Consider the following 12444-nt stretch of genomic DNA (forward strand, 5'->3'; position numbering starts at 1 on the left):
TAGAGTTTTCAGTAAACTTTTATTCCTTCAAGAGCAGCCAGGCTTTGCTGCTAACAGGAAAAGAAGTCTCAGAAGGAAAACCCAACCCAGACACAGGTTTATGATTACAGCAGCAGTGGCATACAGCACTACTCACAGTGTTAACTCTCCCCTGAAAGAAACAGCACACCCATGAGATAATACAGACGTAACAACCTTGAGATTAAGACGAGCTCAAATGTGTATTTGACAAAAAAACAGAAATACCCAGTGTCACGTTCTAATAATACAGACATAACTTTGTTTTGGATAAAAGCAATGTATTTGATAATTTAAGGTTAAAACAACTTTCCATATGCATCAGTACTCGGACAAGTAAAAAATACCAAGTACCTTTACAGTCAAGACAGAAGAAAAGATAGAAACTAAATGTATTTGCAACTTCTTACAAGCAGAGGTCTTGCACAGATAGTAGTTGCCCTTACTATAGCACTCCACCTGCAAACCCTCTTCCTCTACCTCTGCGCCACGTTCTCTACTTTTTGTGCCTTCTGCCGAAGTTCAGACCAGTCAGCTAAGACCTCAGCCTCTGAAAGTCTCACAACGAGAATATGCAAAACATTTTCTTCAATCTTAGCCAGTCCTACCAACCACACCCTTAGAAAAAAAAAAATTAAATAAAACCTCTACTGCCCCAATCATTTGGAAGAATCCTTAAGGGTCCAGGTTAAAATGTCAGCTTCCTGAAAAGGCCCTTCCTCTAGCTCTGAGGTAGTCTCTGTTCCAGGACATGGAGAGCTCAATCTTACACAGGCTGCAATTACACTAACGGACCGGGTTTAATACAAAACTGCCCTCTGCCACCCCACTCTTTGGGTTTTGCTTTGTAGTCATTTGCATGTTAATAAATCAAAAGCTATTTAATTTACAGAAACCAACATGATAGCCATTAATGCAACCATGTCAGACAAGGCAGACAAGTGCCATACAAAAGGAGGGCAAGAGCTCTTCTCCTTGTCTCATCCTTCCTTTCCCCCTTGTTTCTAGCTGTCGCCAAAGCCTTTCCTTGTCCATGTCAGTTCTTTTGGTAAAATTAGCTTAACCACATTAACAGTTAGCCCAGGGAGACAGGAGTTAAGACACATAGAGCCTAAGGCCACTTAGTAAGAAAGGTGTGCCTCCTCCCTCCACAGCAGGAAGAGTCCTCCGGAACCAGCCAGAGCAATGAAGAAGCAGACAGTAATGATGGGTGGGGTTTTAGTTTTTATTTTAGCTTCTGGAATAAATCAGCATAGCCTCCCCCATAGAAGCGTCCTGTGGTCTGCGGAAGTTAGCTTCACTGCTAGAGATTGCAAGTGAAACTAAGGCTTTCTAGCAGCAAAGACAACCCTGCCATCCCCTGCCCATCACTATGACCACTTCATATCATTCCACTTGTCTATTAAGAAAGCTCTCACAGAGACCATCTTCCTAATCCTACTCCAAAGACAGGTCTGCAGTTCCAGTAGTACGTTCTTGATACTATATGGCAGTAGGGTCAAGTTTCAACATGCTGTAAAATCAAAGGTAAAGTTGCCCTTTAGCCCCATCTTGCTATAAGCCTTCTATGTTGTCTGTTCATAGTTGCCTATTTTAAATTTGGTTTTGGTTGGGGTTTGTTTTTTTTTTCAGAAGCCACACAGAACAGTGGTGTAACAGGCCAAACGTGACCCATGTAGAAAATGCACCATAATCAGAGGTTAAGCTGCATTTTGGCACCACGCTTTCTTTCCTGCCACTGCCTTTTACATAGAAATCCATACAGACCTGTGACTTCAGAACCTCTCCAGAATTTTAAGATCTACATTTTGAACACACTTTCTACTGAATAGCCTCAGAGTAGTACACATGTATTTGAAAATAATTTAATACCTATTTTCTGATGAAGTACATTCTGTGCATCATTTCAGTTTCATACTCAATGAGAGGGTACACACACTTTACAGGACAAAAAATTTAAACCATGACTATTTAGTAAGTTATGCATTGTAGTGATTAAAACAAGCACCAGAGAAAATACACATGCTGAAGCCTGATGTATATACTACACTGGAAAGTCTTCAGTGACACGACAAAGAATTTGTGGTTTTTCCCCCAATTACAAGTGAGCAGAGGATTTGTCAGACATTCATTTTGTAGCTTCTACTGTCCACTCTATGCCTCCTTCCTCTTGATGATCAGAGGCCCAACGTTGTCACCAGTCTCCTCGTTGTGCTTTGTGTGAGAGCCATCACACAGCGGGAACTGAAAAGAGAAAGAATAAAACACATCTAAAGTACATCCAGAATTAGAATTAAGAACCTAGGCTGAAAGTTCATTAGAACATCTTCTCATTAAATCCACTGTGACCACAGACCATAACTTTTGCACTGGCGACTCAGATCTCCCTGAATTTTGGCTGAACACTAGTTTTGTCTGTGCGAGCACAGAGCGGACAAGAGGCTTGCTAAGAAAAAGCAGCAACTCAGCTCCACTCTATTTGGTGTTCCTGCCTCAGGCCAGCATGAGGAAAATGCAGCCCGTGCTGACCTTCAGCCATAACCTACCTGGAGTATCTTGTTCTCAACCTTGCCCCACACTCCGTTTTCCTGGGCGACAGCCAGAGTTGAGTGCAGTTACAGAAGGTAAGTGGGGTGAGGAAGAGAAACAAGAGGAAATCCTTTGCTGATTTTTTTCCCTGGTTTTCTCTACCATGTGATGAGAAAAAGGAGTTTCCCTAGCTCATCTCTTATTTAAGAGACACACTTACATATTAGTCCTGCCTCCAGACAGCTAGAGTGGTAAGCTGCCTTTACTTCATCCTGACACAGCTAGCTTATCTTCATCGACACAAAGGTCCCTTTGCGCAAGCTGGCTTCGACATTAGGATTTTGACCTGCTAATGGAAATAAAATGCACTTCCAACTGACATGGCTATTCATCAGGGGGTTTTAAGGGTAGCAGTGAGGAAGTAATTTGAAGAAGTGTTTGTTCCATAAAAAAAAACCTCCTAGAACAGCCTGGTCACAGCAAGACCCATGGGGACTCCTTTAGCCAGCTGTAACTGCCCAGGTCCCAGACCAGTCACAACCACTCTGCTCCTGGGCAGCTCTTCTCACATGCAAGAGCCAAAGGACATTCTGTGAAGCAACAAGAGTGAGGTTAGATCCCATCACTCAAGGATACGTTTTCAGGGCTATGCCTCCTCTGCAGAGAAAACTCTGGAAATGATCACAGAAATCACACATCAGTATTTTGCATTCAGTTACTATTTTTTGCTTAGAAGTAATGGGAATCAAAGTTGGGCATTACTCAGCTGTTGCCTTTGCAACAGCAATATTCCCTTGCTGTACACACACAATCAAACAGTCTTTGACACTCCACTGACTCCAATGCTCATGCCTCAGTCATAGCCCTTGAAAAAAATTAACACCCTATCACCCACACTTAGTTAGAATAAAAGATTTCAAAGTACTGCACAAAAACAATATAATGAAGACAATATACTTGCAAAAAAAATTCCCAGAGCTCTAAAAATAAAGCCACATGCCCTGTAGGATAGCATGTTGGGGGGGAAAGAGAGGTGAGGTGGGGATTCTTTTGTTTTTCAGTTACAAAATGCCAAAACCCACGCTATAAATGGCAGGTGACGTTTCCAAATAAAGAAAACCTGAATTCAGAGAATACTCATGTTAAGCTGATTCATGCAGGAACTTTATCATCACATCAGTCATTTGTGACTCAATCCGTAGGCACTAACAGATACCTGGGAAAAAATGTGAGCAAACAAGAACAGGCTGGGCAATGTCATGGGACATTGACCAGCTTCCAACCCAGATGTTCCTGGGCCAGTTGCTTTTCCATCCAACACCACAGTCCACTGATCTTCACAGAAGCATCGATTCAGCTTCCATCAGACATTAACGTCTCACATGCCCGAAGGAGGCAAGCCCAAGGTCCAGCTACAGCAACATTGTCACTTCAAGTTTGCAAGTGACAAAAATGGCGGGATTCATAGGCTTCAGATAGCATTGAGACATCTTTACAGCTACCAACTCTGACTGCTCCGAATTCATCCTCTGGGTCAGCTGATCTCAGAACCACTGGCTCCCAGAGGCTGAGACACTAGACTTGAGCTTCTCAGAAAAACAAACACACACACACACAAACAAAACACCACCACTTTTCCAGAGCACCCACTTGGTCACCTTGAAGACCAGACACTGAATAGATGGATCCTAGGCCTGACACATCACGTTCATCCGTGATGAAGATAAAGCAGGCTAGCAGTAGCAGCCAAAGCTCAAACCCTGAGGGAATTGTGCAGTGATCTGGACAACTCAGCTTATTTCCCTTGACAATGAACAGGTTTAGATTCTCTACCGCTATTTCTTCTGATGTTCTGCAGCAGTATTCCTTGACCCGCAGCCTGGGGACTAATACTTCTCTAGAAGACAGAGAGGTTGCAGGTCATTGCAAAAGAACGCAAATTAATTTTTCTCCCTCCAGCTCACACACTTAAAAACGGAGAAGGGTAAGAAAACAAAATGTTCTAACTTTAGACTAATTACAGTTTGATTTTAAGACAAAACTCTTGCCTCTACACTGGTAAATTTGAATATTGGGTTTTTCCCACAAAACTTGACAAGCAGTGCTGTGAAGTGCCTGCAGAGCACAGCACTGAATAGGAAAGGGCCATTTAAAGAACTACCTACCACCTACTTTAACAGATAATTACATCCCAAGACAGACTTATTTGAAGATACCACGTGTTTTTTATAAACACATGCACTCCACAAAGACTTTGGCCAGCACAAACAAAAAAAGCCTTTGAAGTATACTATTTCTGGAAAAAAAAAATAAAAAAAAGACAAAATCCTGACTGAAAATAATCCTGCTCCTTTTTTAAGAGTTACTCCGAAACACCTTGGTATAGTCCAACTGTTGTGTTGTTCCCCATACAGGAAGAACACCATGCGAAGCCAGCTGTAATGCATGCACACCATAAGTACACACAGAAATATCCTATGGTTCATAACGCTACTGGTTCTATTAACAGCCTCATGCCTCAGATGAGGCTAAATCTGATGAGAAGTGCTCACACAATCATACAAAAGGACATTTCTTCTAACCTGCATATGGAATAGAGGTCCCCATATGCCACTTATTTAACAAAAACACAGCAGGTACTTACTGCTTTTGAAGTAATTTTATTTCCCTGCATTGGAAGCACACACATTCTACCATTTTGCCATCATATAAACATTATATTACAAATTTTAACAGGATCTTAGTTTGAGAACTGTAAGAAACAGATAATGCTAGCTAACTACTCCCAAAGATGACAAGCATGTGAGAATGATGAAGAATGTCTCTGTATTTTATTACTGCTTGGCAATAAACTGAACATGTGAAGACACATGCACACCATCTTAAAGATCATGCTACCCACCATACAAGGTCAACTGATCAGGGCAAGAGGAAGGCAGCAAAACTGGAAACTGCAGTCTTTGAAGAACAACATGATGATTAAAATACTCATTATTAAGCATCAGTAAAAGAAAACAAATACCTTCAAAATTTTCCACTAACCTTCTTAATGCCTTCACAAGACCTTTCAGATCAGAGTTCTAATAACGGACTCATTGTAAGGTAGCCCCATCTACTTCCTTTTAGTGTGTGATTATAGAGCCCTAACTCCGTAGGACAGTACATTCCTGAACTGAAAACACCCCTTCAATATATGCTAAAATGTACTTCTTAATTTTTTTTTTTTTTTCCACACAAAGATAATATCAAACAATAGCTAGAACATTGGCAGGAGCTGCAATGTAACCACTAAAACCAGACTCTGTCTTCTATTTCTGTTTAGAAAACAGAGTAGGAAGCAGAAAGTACAAACACCAAGGTTCAAGTTAGGATTTTTTTTTTTTTCTGCAGAAGCACTGAAGGAGGTGCCAACACTATTGCAACCTGAGGTAAATCCAAATTAAAATATTAAAATGAAGCGCAGATGCTTTGAGCAGCCTTTCTCCTCCCCCTTTTTCTTTTCTGAAGCTGTAGCCCTTGCAGCAGCTTCCAACGCTGGATTCTGCCTGTCAGTTGAGACTTACCACAAAGATTTAGTGGCAATGCTGCTATACACATGCATGATACCTACATGCTGTACAGCCATCAGCACTGCATGTAAATGTACATGCTTCCCTGCTGTATAATCATATGATATGTAACTTAGTCTGCAGAGCACACTGTGGCAATGGTGGCGGAGGGCCTCAGAATTTTGTTTTTCAGTTCAGACTCTGGACAGAGCAAAGAAGACAAGCCCATCTCCACAGGACTATTTCAGAATCAAGTCATGATGCTGTTTAATCCTCAGTAGTGTTTTAGTGTTAAACCAAATACAGCTACAAATGTGTACCTTCCTAAGTTATTTTCACTCGCAAGGCAATGAAGTCAGATCTGACAACAGCAAGAACCAAAAGTTACAGTACCTGGAAAATGGCAGAGTGTGGCCCAATCAGACCTGTATCTAAGGCTTGAGAAGTCTAGTATTCAGTTCACTGATGGAGAGAGAGCTAGATTTCAAGGCTGTTGGCCTCAGTTATCAGGCTTCAAAGGTTTGTATTATTTCAGTCTCCACACATTAGCACCTTGACTTCTAAAAAAGCTTTTAAATGCATGCCAGTGGTAACTGGAAAGGACTACTCATGCAATCCACTTTCTCTCATTACAGATCCCAGAACTACCGCTACAGATAAATTATGCAGATCTCAGCTACGTCAAATGTCACGCATCTCTACCTCAGATTTAAATCTGGTCTTCGTATTATTGAAAGGCTAGGTATCACACCACTAATTTTAGGCAACTGTGGCGACCCAACTTCATATGCAAGTAAGTTGGACCAGTGTCTAGGTCAGACTCTTAATTGCTCAAAAACAGAGGCTTAAAGTATGCCATCATGATTTCACTGGCTTTACTGTAGGATTACCCATATAACTATTTTGAGTCGCTAAGGCACAAATGCATTAAGTCCATCTGTCTAGATTCTTCAAAAGCTTTCAACCACAATGACTTCTTTTTAGATTACCTCCATCAACGCTGGAAACAATTTACCACTGTACTCATTCACGTGGCAAAAGGTAGCTATCTACAGTACACAGCAGTACTACAACAATAAATTCAGGACAGAACAGCAGTACCACTGTAACACCATCTGCGTAAGACAGGCTCTTCTAAAACAATTCTGCACTCACCCTGTCTTCAAGATTTAATGATGGGCTCAGACATTGCCAAGTGACAATTTGACACCAGCTCTGGTATACAAAGAGACTTCTTAATGGATTTGTGCTATTAACACCATGAACTAGTAGCAAGGTACTTTCTGACTGACAGTGTAACCTTCCAAATTCCTTCAGTAAAAGGTGTTTAAGCTCCTCTCAGACTGTGGTTCCTGAGCCTCTACTGCCAACAGGCGAGTAGTTTTGTATAAGCCTCAGTATTAGCAAAGGAAGCACACAAAATGGTATCTGTCATTCATGAGACTGATTGTTCCATACAGCAGCTCTCCTTTCAAGGGATCTGCTTCTTCAGAGCTACAGAAACATTTTGTTCACTATAAGCACTGATCTGCAGGCTTTACTCTGAGTGACAGCATAAATCTACACAGTTTTATGGATTAAAATACTGCTACATCTCACTGCAGAATAGTTCAGGTGAAGTTAGTTTCCTCGAAATAAAGCAGTTTGAAAATAGTTTTGTTGAAAGATGCATGCACGTGAACAAAACTGGACCATTTATTCTTCTCTTACCTTCTTAGATCTCCAACAACGACAGTACACAGCCTTGTCTCCCAGATCTTCCATATCAAATGCATGAACTACCTTGGGGTTATCCTTCTGGATATGGGGATTCACCATTGCTTTGCAGCATTTGTCTTTAGAGAGAAATTTTTTGTAAGCTAGATAACCAACAGCAGCTGCTCCAGCAGCTAAAGAGACTGCAGCAATCCATTCAACTAGAATAAGAGAGAAGAAAAAAAGAGAGACTGTCACTTTTTGACCACAAATTCTATTAAAACTACTCAGTAATAAATGTCTTCATACTTGTGGCAACACCTCTACTTTCCAACAGACCTTTTTGTTCTGTAGTGGTAATGCAGTACTTCAGAAGAATATATTCTTTTGACACTCACCTAGTTAATCTACTCCTTTCTCCCCATCAGAGTTGTTCTTCACCCCGATCCCTTCTACACAAGGGTGAGGATTAACCTGGCAGGGTTTAGGTTTTGTTTTTTGGGTTTTGTGGTTTTTTGGTTTTTTTTTTAAAAACCTTTTATTTGGGAACCTGTGATACTAACATTGGTAGTATAGTGTTTCCAAGTTCAGCACATTAAACCAGCTGTAAGTACACCCTGTAGCAGCAAAAACCCCTGTTGTTTGTTTCAGGAAGTCACTAGAGAAGAATGCTCAGCATCAACAACCCAAGCAGGATCCCCCCAACCTATGGGTACTGAGTAGCTTTTAATATAATGCATCTTGCAACTAAAAATGTTAACAGGTGTTTGGCAATGGGGAAATTATTTAATACACTACCACTTTAGAAGAGTAACAAAAGCCAGCTTAGATTAAATCCCTACTGTGGTGTACAGAAAATATTATGGATCCAAAAAGATTATATTTAAGAATAATAGCACGAGTTTATTTTAACTGGGTTAGGACCTGACTCTCTGAAAGACCGCCTCCAGTAAAAAAATCCTCGTTCCACCACCTCCCATCCTCACTCCCCCCCCATAGCTCTAAAGTCTTTGCAGTCTCACTCACTTGGTATAATTTCCTTTTCTGCAAGGAGTTTTCCTACTTTTTTGTGGCTCTATTGTTCCCTCTCTGCCTCATGAAAATATGCTGGACTTTGGCCTGAAGGTTCTGGTTGCACCAACAGCTCCGGCCGTTTCTCTCAGAGCTGCAGGCAGCTGCTCCTTTTTTGCTTTTTATCCACCACTTCTACTCACATATGTACTCCTAACATGTACATGCAGAGTTCAGCTAACTCTGCAGACAAATAAATCAAACAGGAATTTAAGTTTTAGCACATCTACACAACTGAAGAAAACCAAACACATCTTTATCTTGCCCTTCAATGTTTGCATTGGATTTGAAAGATGCCAAGCTACATGGCATCTTTGCGACAAGAGACGTTACGACATTAACTCTAAAGGATAAGAAGAAAGAAAAAGCCTTTGTTAGTTCTTGCTACTTTCCACAGCTAACTGACTTGCTGTATTGCCACTGTGAGCTTGCACTAAAAGGATCAAGAAGGTTTTCTGCCCTGTCCCGCAGCCTTTTCTAAAATCCATACCAAGGCCTTTCCTCAGCTAAAACATTGTGTTAGCTCATACACACCATGCTGATCCACAAGGGTCTGGATGGAGCAGTATGTGGAATTAGACAAATATTTGTACGATGTCTGCAGCCCTGTAAGATCAGGGAAGGCAGGCACTCCTTTAGAGTCTTACTGAAGGAGAAAAAGATGCAGGAATCCTTCAGAGTTCATCTTCTTAGTAAATGAAGCAGAGGACACCAACATATAGTGAGACCTCCCTTGCAAATGAGTGACAAACCCTCCCTGTAACAACAGAGTGATATTAAGATACAGAAAACCATCTTTAACATCAAAGAATTTAGGGCATGTTTCCCTGCTCCCAAACTCCTTAAAACAATAAAAGCCCCAGGGAGCATATCGTGAATTTAGTGTTTTATGTCCATCCAGTGAGTTCTCACCTCTTCATCTCCCCATTATGAACTAGCCAGAGTAACGCATTAATTTTAACAGGGTAAAGAAGCGAGGAGGTGAAATTAAAGAAGGGATTCTATGAAAATCTGCTTTAATTTAGCAAAACAGCCCAAACTAATCCAAAGAACAGCCACAGCTTACATCAGAGGCAGCAGGTTCTTCCAAGGAAAGCCACCGCAGAGAGCCTGCAGCACCCCTTCCCCTTCTCGCTTGAGCACATTTCACCAAGAAGAGCAGGGCTGTGGCAAGGGAGGAGGTACCCAGCCAGTTCAGGGACAAGCTGGGTCTGACAAGTTTAAAGTGATTTCTGGCAGCCACAACTGTGTCAGGCAAAACAGAGTGATTGCCCATACTGGGATTTCAGAAAAGCAGCAGTTTGCAAGGATTGCCCAAGCCACTAGCTGATGCGTTGCCAATAGATCAAACCTTAACAAATGTTTTAAAATAACTGATGAGGGGACAGTGACAGAACTGTATCCATTCCATTACGGAAACGAAGGGGAAAAAGTGACTTTAATGATGATTCCTATAACTGAACCACCCTTTAAAGCGCTGCACCTTAAGGAAGCTGATCTTCTATTTCACCTATCCAAAAGTCCAGGTCAGCTTAACAAACCAGCAGAGAAAAAGATTCTGATGATAAAAATACTTATACAACTCACAGCATGACCAGTAAAGTCTGTACTAAAATTCATCAGCCTTGCAGCACATTCAGAAGAGCTGTTCTGCACATCTGCAGCTAACCCAGATCCCTCTGACCATCCCTCAGGCTACGTACCACATAACCATGCACAGCACATCCAGCTCAACAAGCAGAGATCATTAATTTAAAGTAATTGTCATCTTGTATTTCAATGACCCTCTACTTCTTCTCCCGAGACAGATTCATCTTTACACACACAGGCACACTGTATACAATACAAACAGCTTAATACATTTTTTTCTTATAATAGATCATAGTGTCTTTTTTACTGTATTAGCTTTTTTCCTCTCACTTCTCTGGAGCTGTATCAGGGTGGACAATGGTATCAAGCAATAATACATGAAATCCAAACATTTAAAACAGTCTGTTCTTTAAATTTCAACATTGCCTTAATAAACATAATGTAAATTTATGAAAGCTACTTGAATTTAACAAATGGACTCTCTCTCTCCCTTATGATGATGATATCCTGCAGGGTTTCAGAGGTAATAAGTTTTGTTGTCAACTGTTGTTTTGTTTCACAAACAGATCTGGAAGAGCTGGAACACCCATTTCATCTTTCAAACTAAGTTAACCATAAAACCTGGAAGGAAAACGCTTTTCAGAAATTTTTAGATACTTTAAACTCTGTTTCAAAAGGCCTCTGGTGCCAATTCAACAGTGCGCTGCCAAACTCTTAAGGTCATGCATGTATTACTTGAAGAGGCATCTGTACACAGAGTGACATTGATGTGGAATGTCAAGGGTTTTTATTTCTTATTTCCTGAAAAGTTAACACACAAAGGAAAGAAGAGAAGGGAAGAGAGATGCAAAGAAGGAAACAGAAGTCCAAAGAATGCAATCCTAGGGGAGCAGGCAGTGCACAGAAGTAAACAAAAAAATCAGAAGATGAGAACAGCAACAAACTGATGGTGGGAATTTATTTTCTTCTATATTCTTTGGATATATCCTAACGAACAAGAGAATTGGATCACAAAGTTTCTCTTTCCTTCTCTCCCTGAACAGCTAGAAAATTGCTCTGGATGTTTCCAGATCTAGGCTACAGAGGTACTTGTAGGATCTACCAAAGAGCTCAGACAGATTTTATCTGCAGGAAGAACACGCATTTACCATGTGCACTGACAAGCACCTGAAGAAACTGAGATGGTCTTGGCTCCACCAGGAGTACACAAACCTCGTTACGACACATATCAATTTACTTTCCAGGAACTGGCAACAACATGGGGATAGCTGCACCCCTACAAAGTTAGTCCAAGACAGTCCTAAGAGGCAATTGTCAAGTTACCTCTGCTGCTTAAAAAATGTTCATGTTATTTGAAAGTCAGCTACAGAGTAATAACTCCAGACATGAAAATCCCTATTTTTTGTCTTCAGAAGCACTTATAACTTTCAAGCATTGTTCTCCTTTTGTTGCTAATGAAGCAGCTATTATTGTCCAAAAGTTGTTTGTGACAGTCCAGTAACTGCCCACAACGAAAGGCCACCTTTCTGCAGGCCATGCTTGGAGAAACACATGGTACCTGCTTACTGAGGAGTCGTCCAGGATAACTGGCTGCACCAAAAGCCTGATAGTAAAAGCCAACCAGTCAAGCAGATGAAGTCACTTCTACCACTTCACAGCATCCACAAGAAATGGGATTGTGACTGACAGGCTTAATTTAACTGAAACGGTAAGGTAAAGAGGCCACCTGAGGGAGAAAGATTGTTGGATCTGTCCAATAAGCAGCAAAAGACAAGTCACCGTGATCAGATCTGTGGTCAGTGTGGGGTCACACCTGCAAACAACCACATTATCCACAACCAAAAGCTCTAGCTGTGCTATTCACTGCCTTCCAAAGGGTAACCTTTTGGCACATATGCACACCAACATACACAGAAGCAATTAAGTCTCCAATTACTACCAGGAATTAAATCCCACAAAAATACGGAAAGTTTCTGGTGTCTAGTTTTCAGTA

At 41.1% G+C, this 12444-nt stretch overlaps 1 protein-coding gene across 1 annotated transcript in view; it reads right to left on the reverse strand.

Moving 5' to 3' along the window:
• The window catches only part of CISD1 (CDGSH iron sulfur domain 1), a 13887-nt gene continuing 1443 nt past the window's right edge, over positions 1 to 12444 (reverse strand). The window contains exons 2-3 of the mRNA XM_072869470.1: positions 7806 to 8011; positions 1 to 2262 (exon numbers count right to left, since the gene is read on the reverse strand). Of these exons, the coding sequence (XP_072725571.1) occupies positions 2173 to 2262; positions 7806 to 8011 (296 nt within the window). The 3' untranslated portion in view covers positions 1 to 2172. The remainder of the gene's footprint in view (positions 2263 to 7805; positions 8012 to 12444) is intronic.

This window comes from Ciconia boyciana, chromosome 8, assembly GCF_034638445.1.
Source record: "Ciconia boyciana chromosome 8, ASM3463844v1, whole genome shotgun sequence".
Classification (NCBI taxonomy): domain Eukaryota; kingdom Metazoa; phylum Chordata; class Aves; order Ciconiiformes; family Ciconiidae; genus Ciconia; species Ciconia boyciana.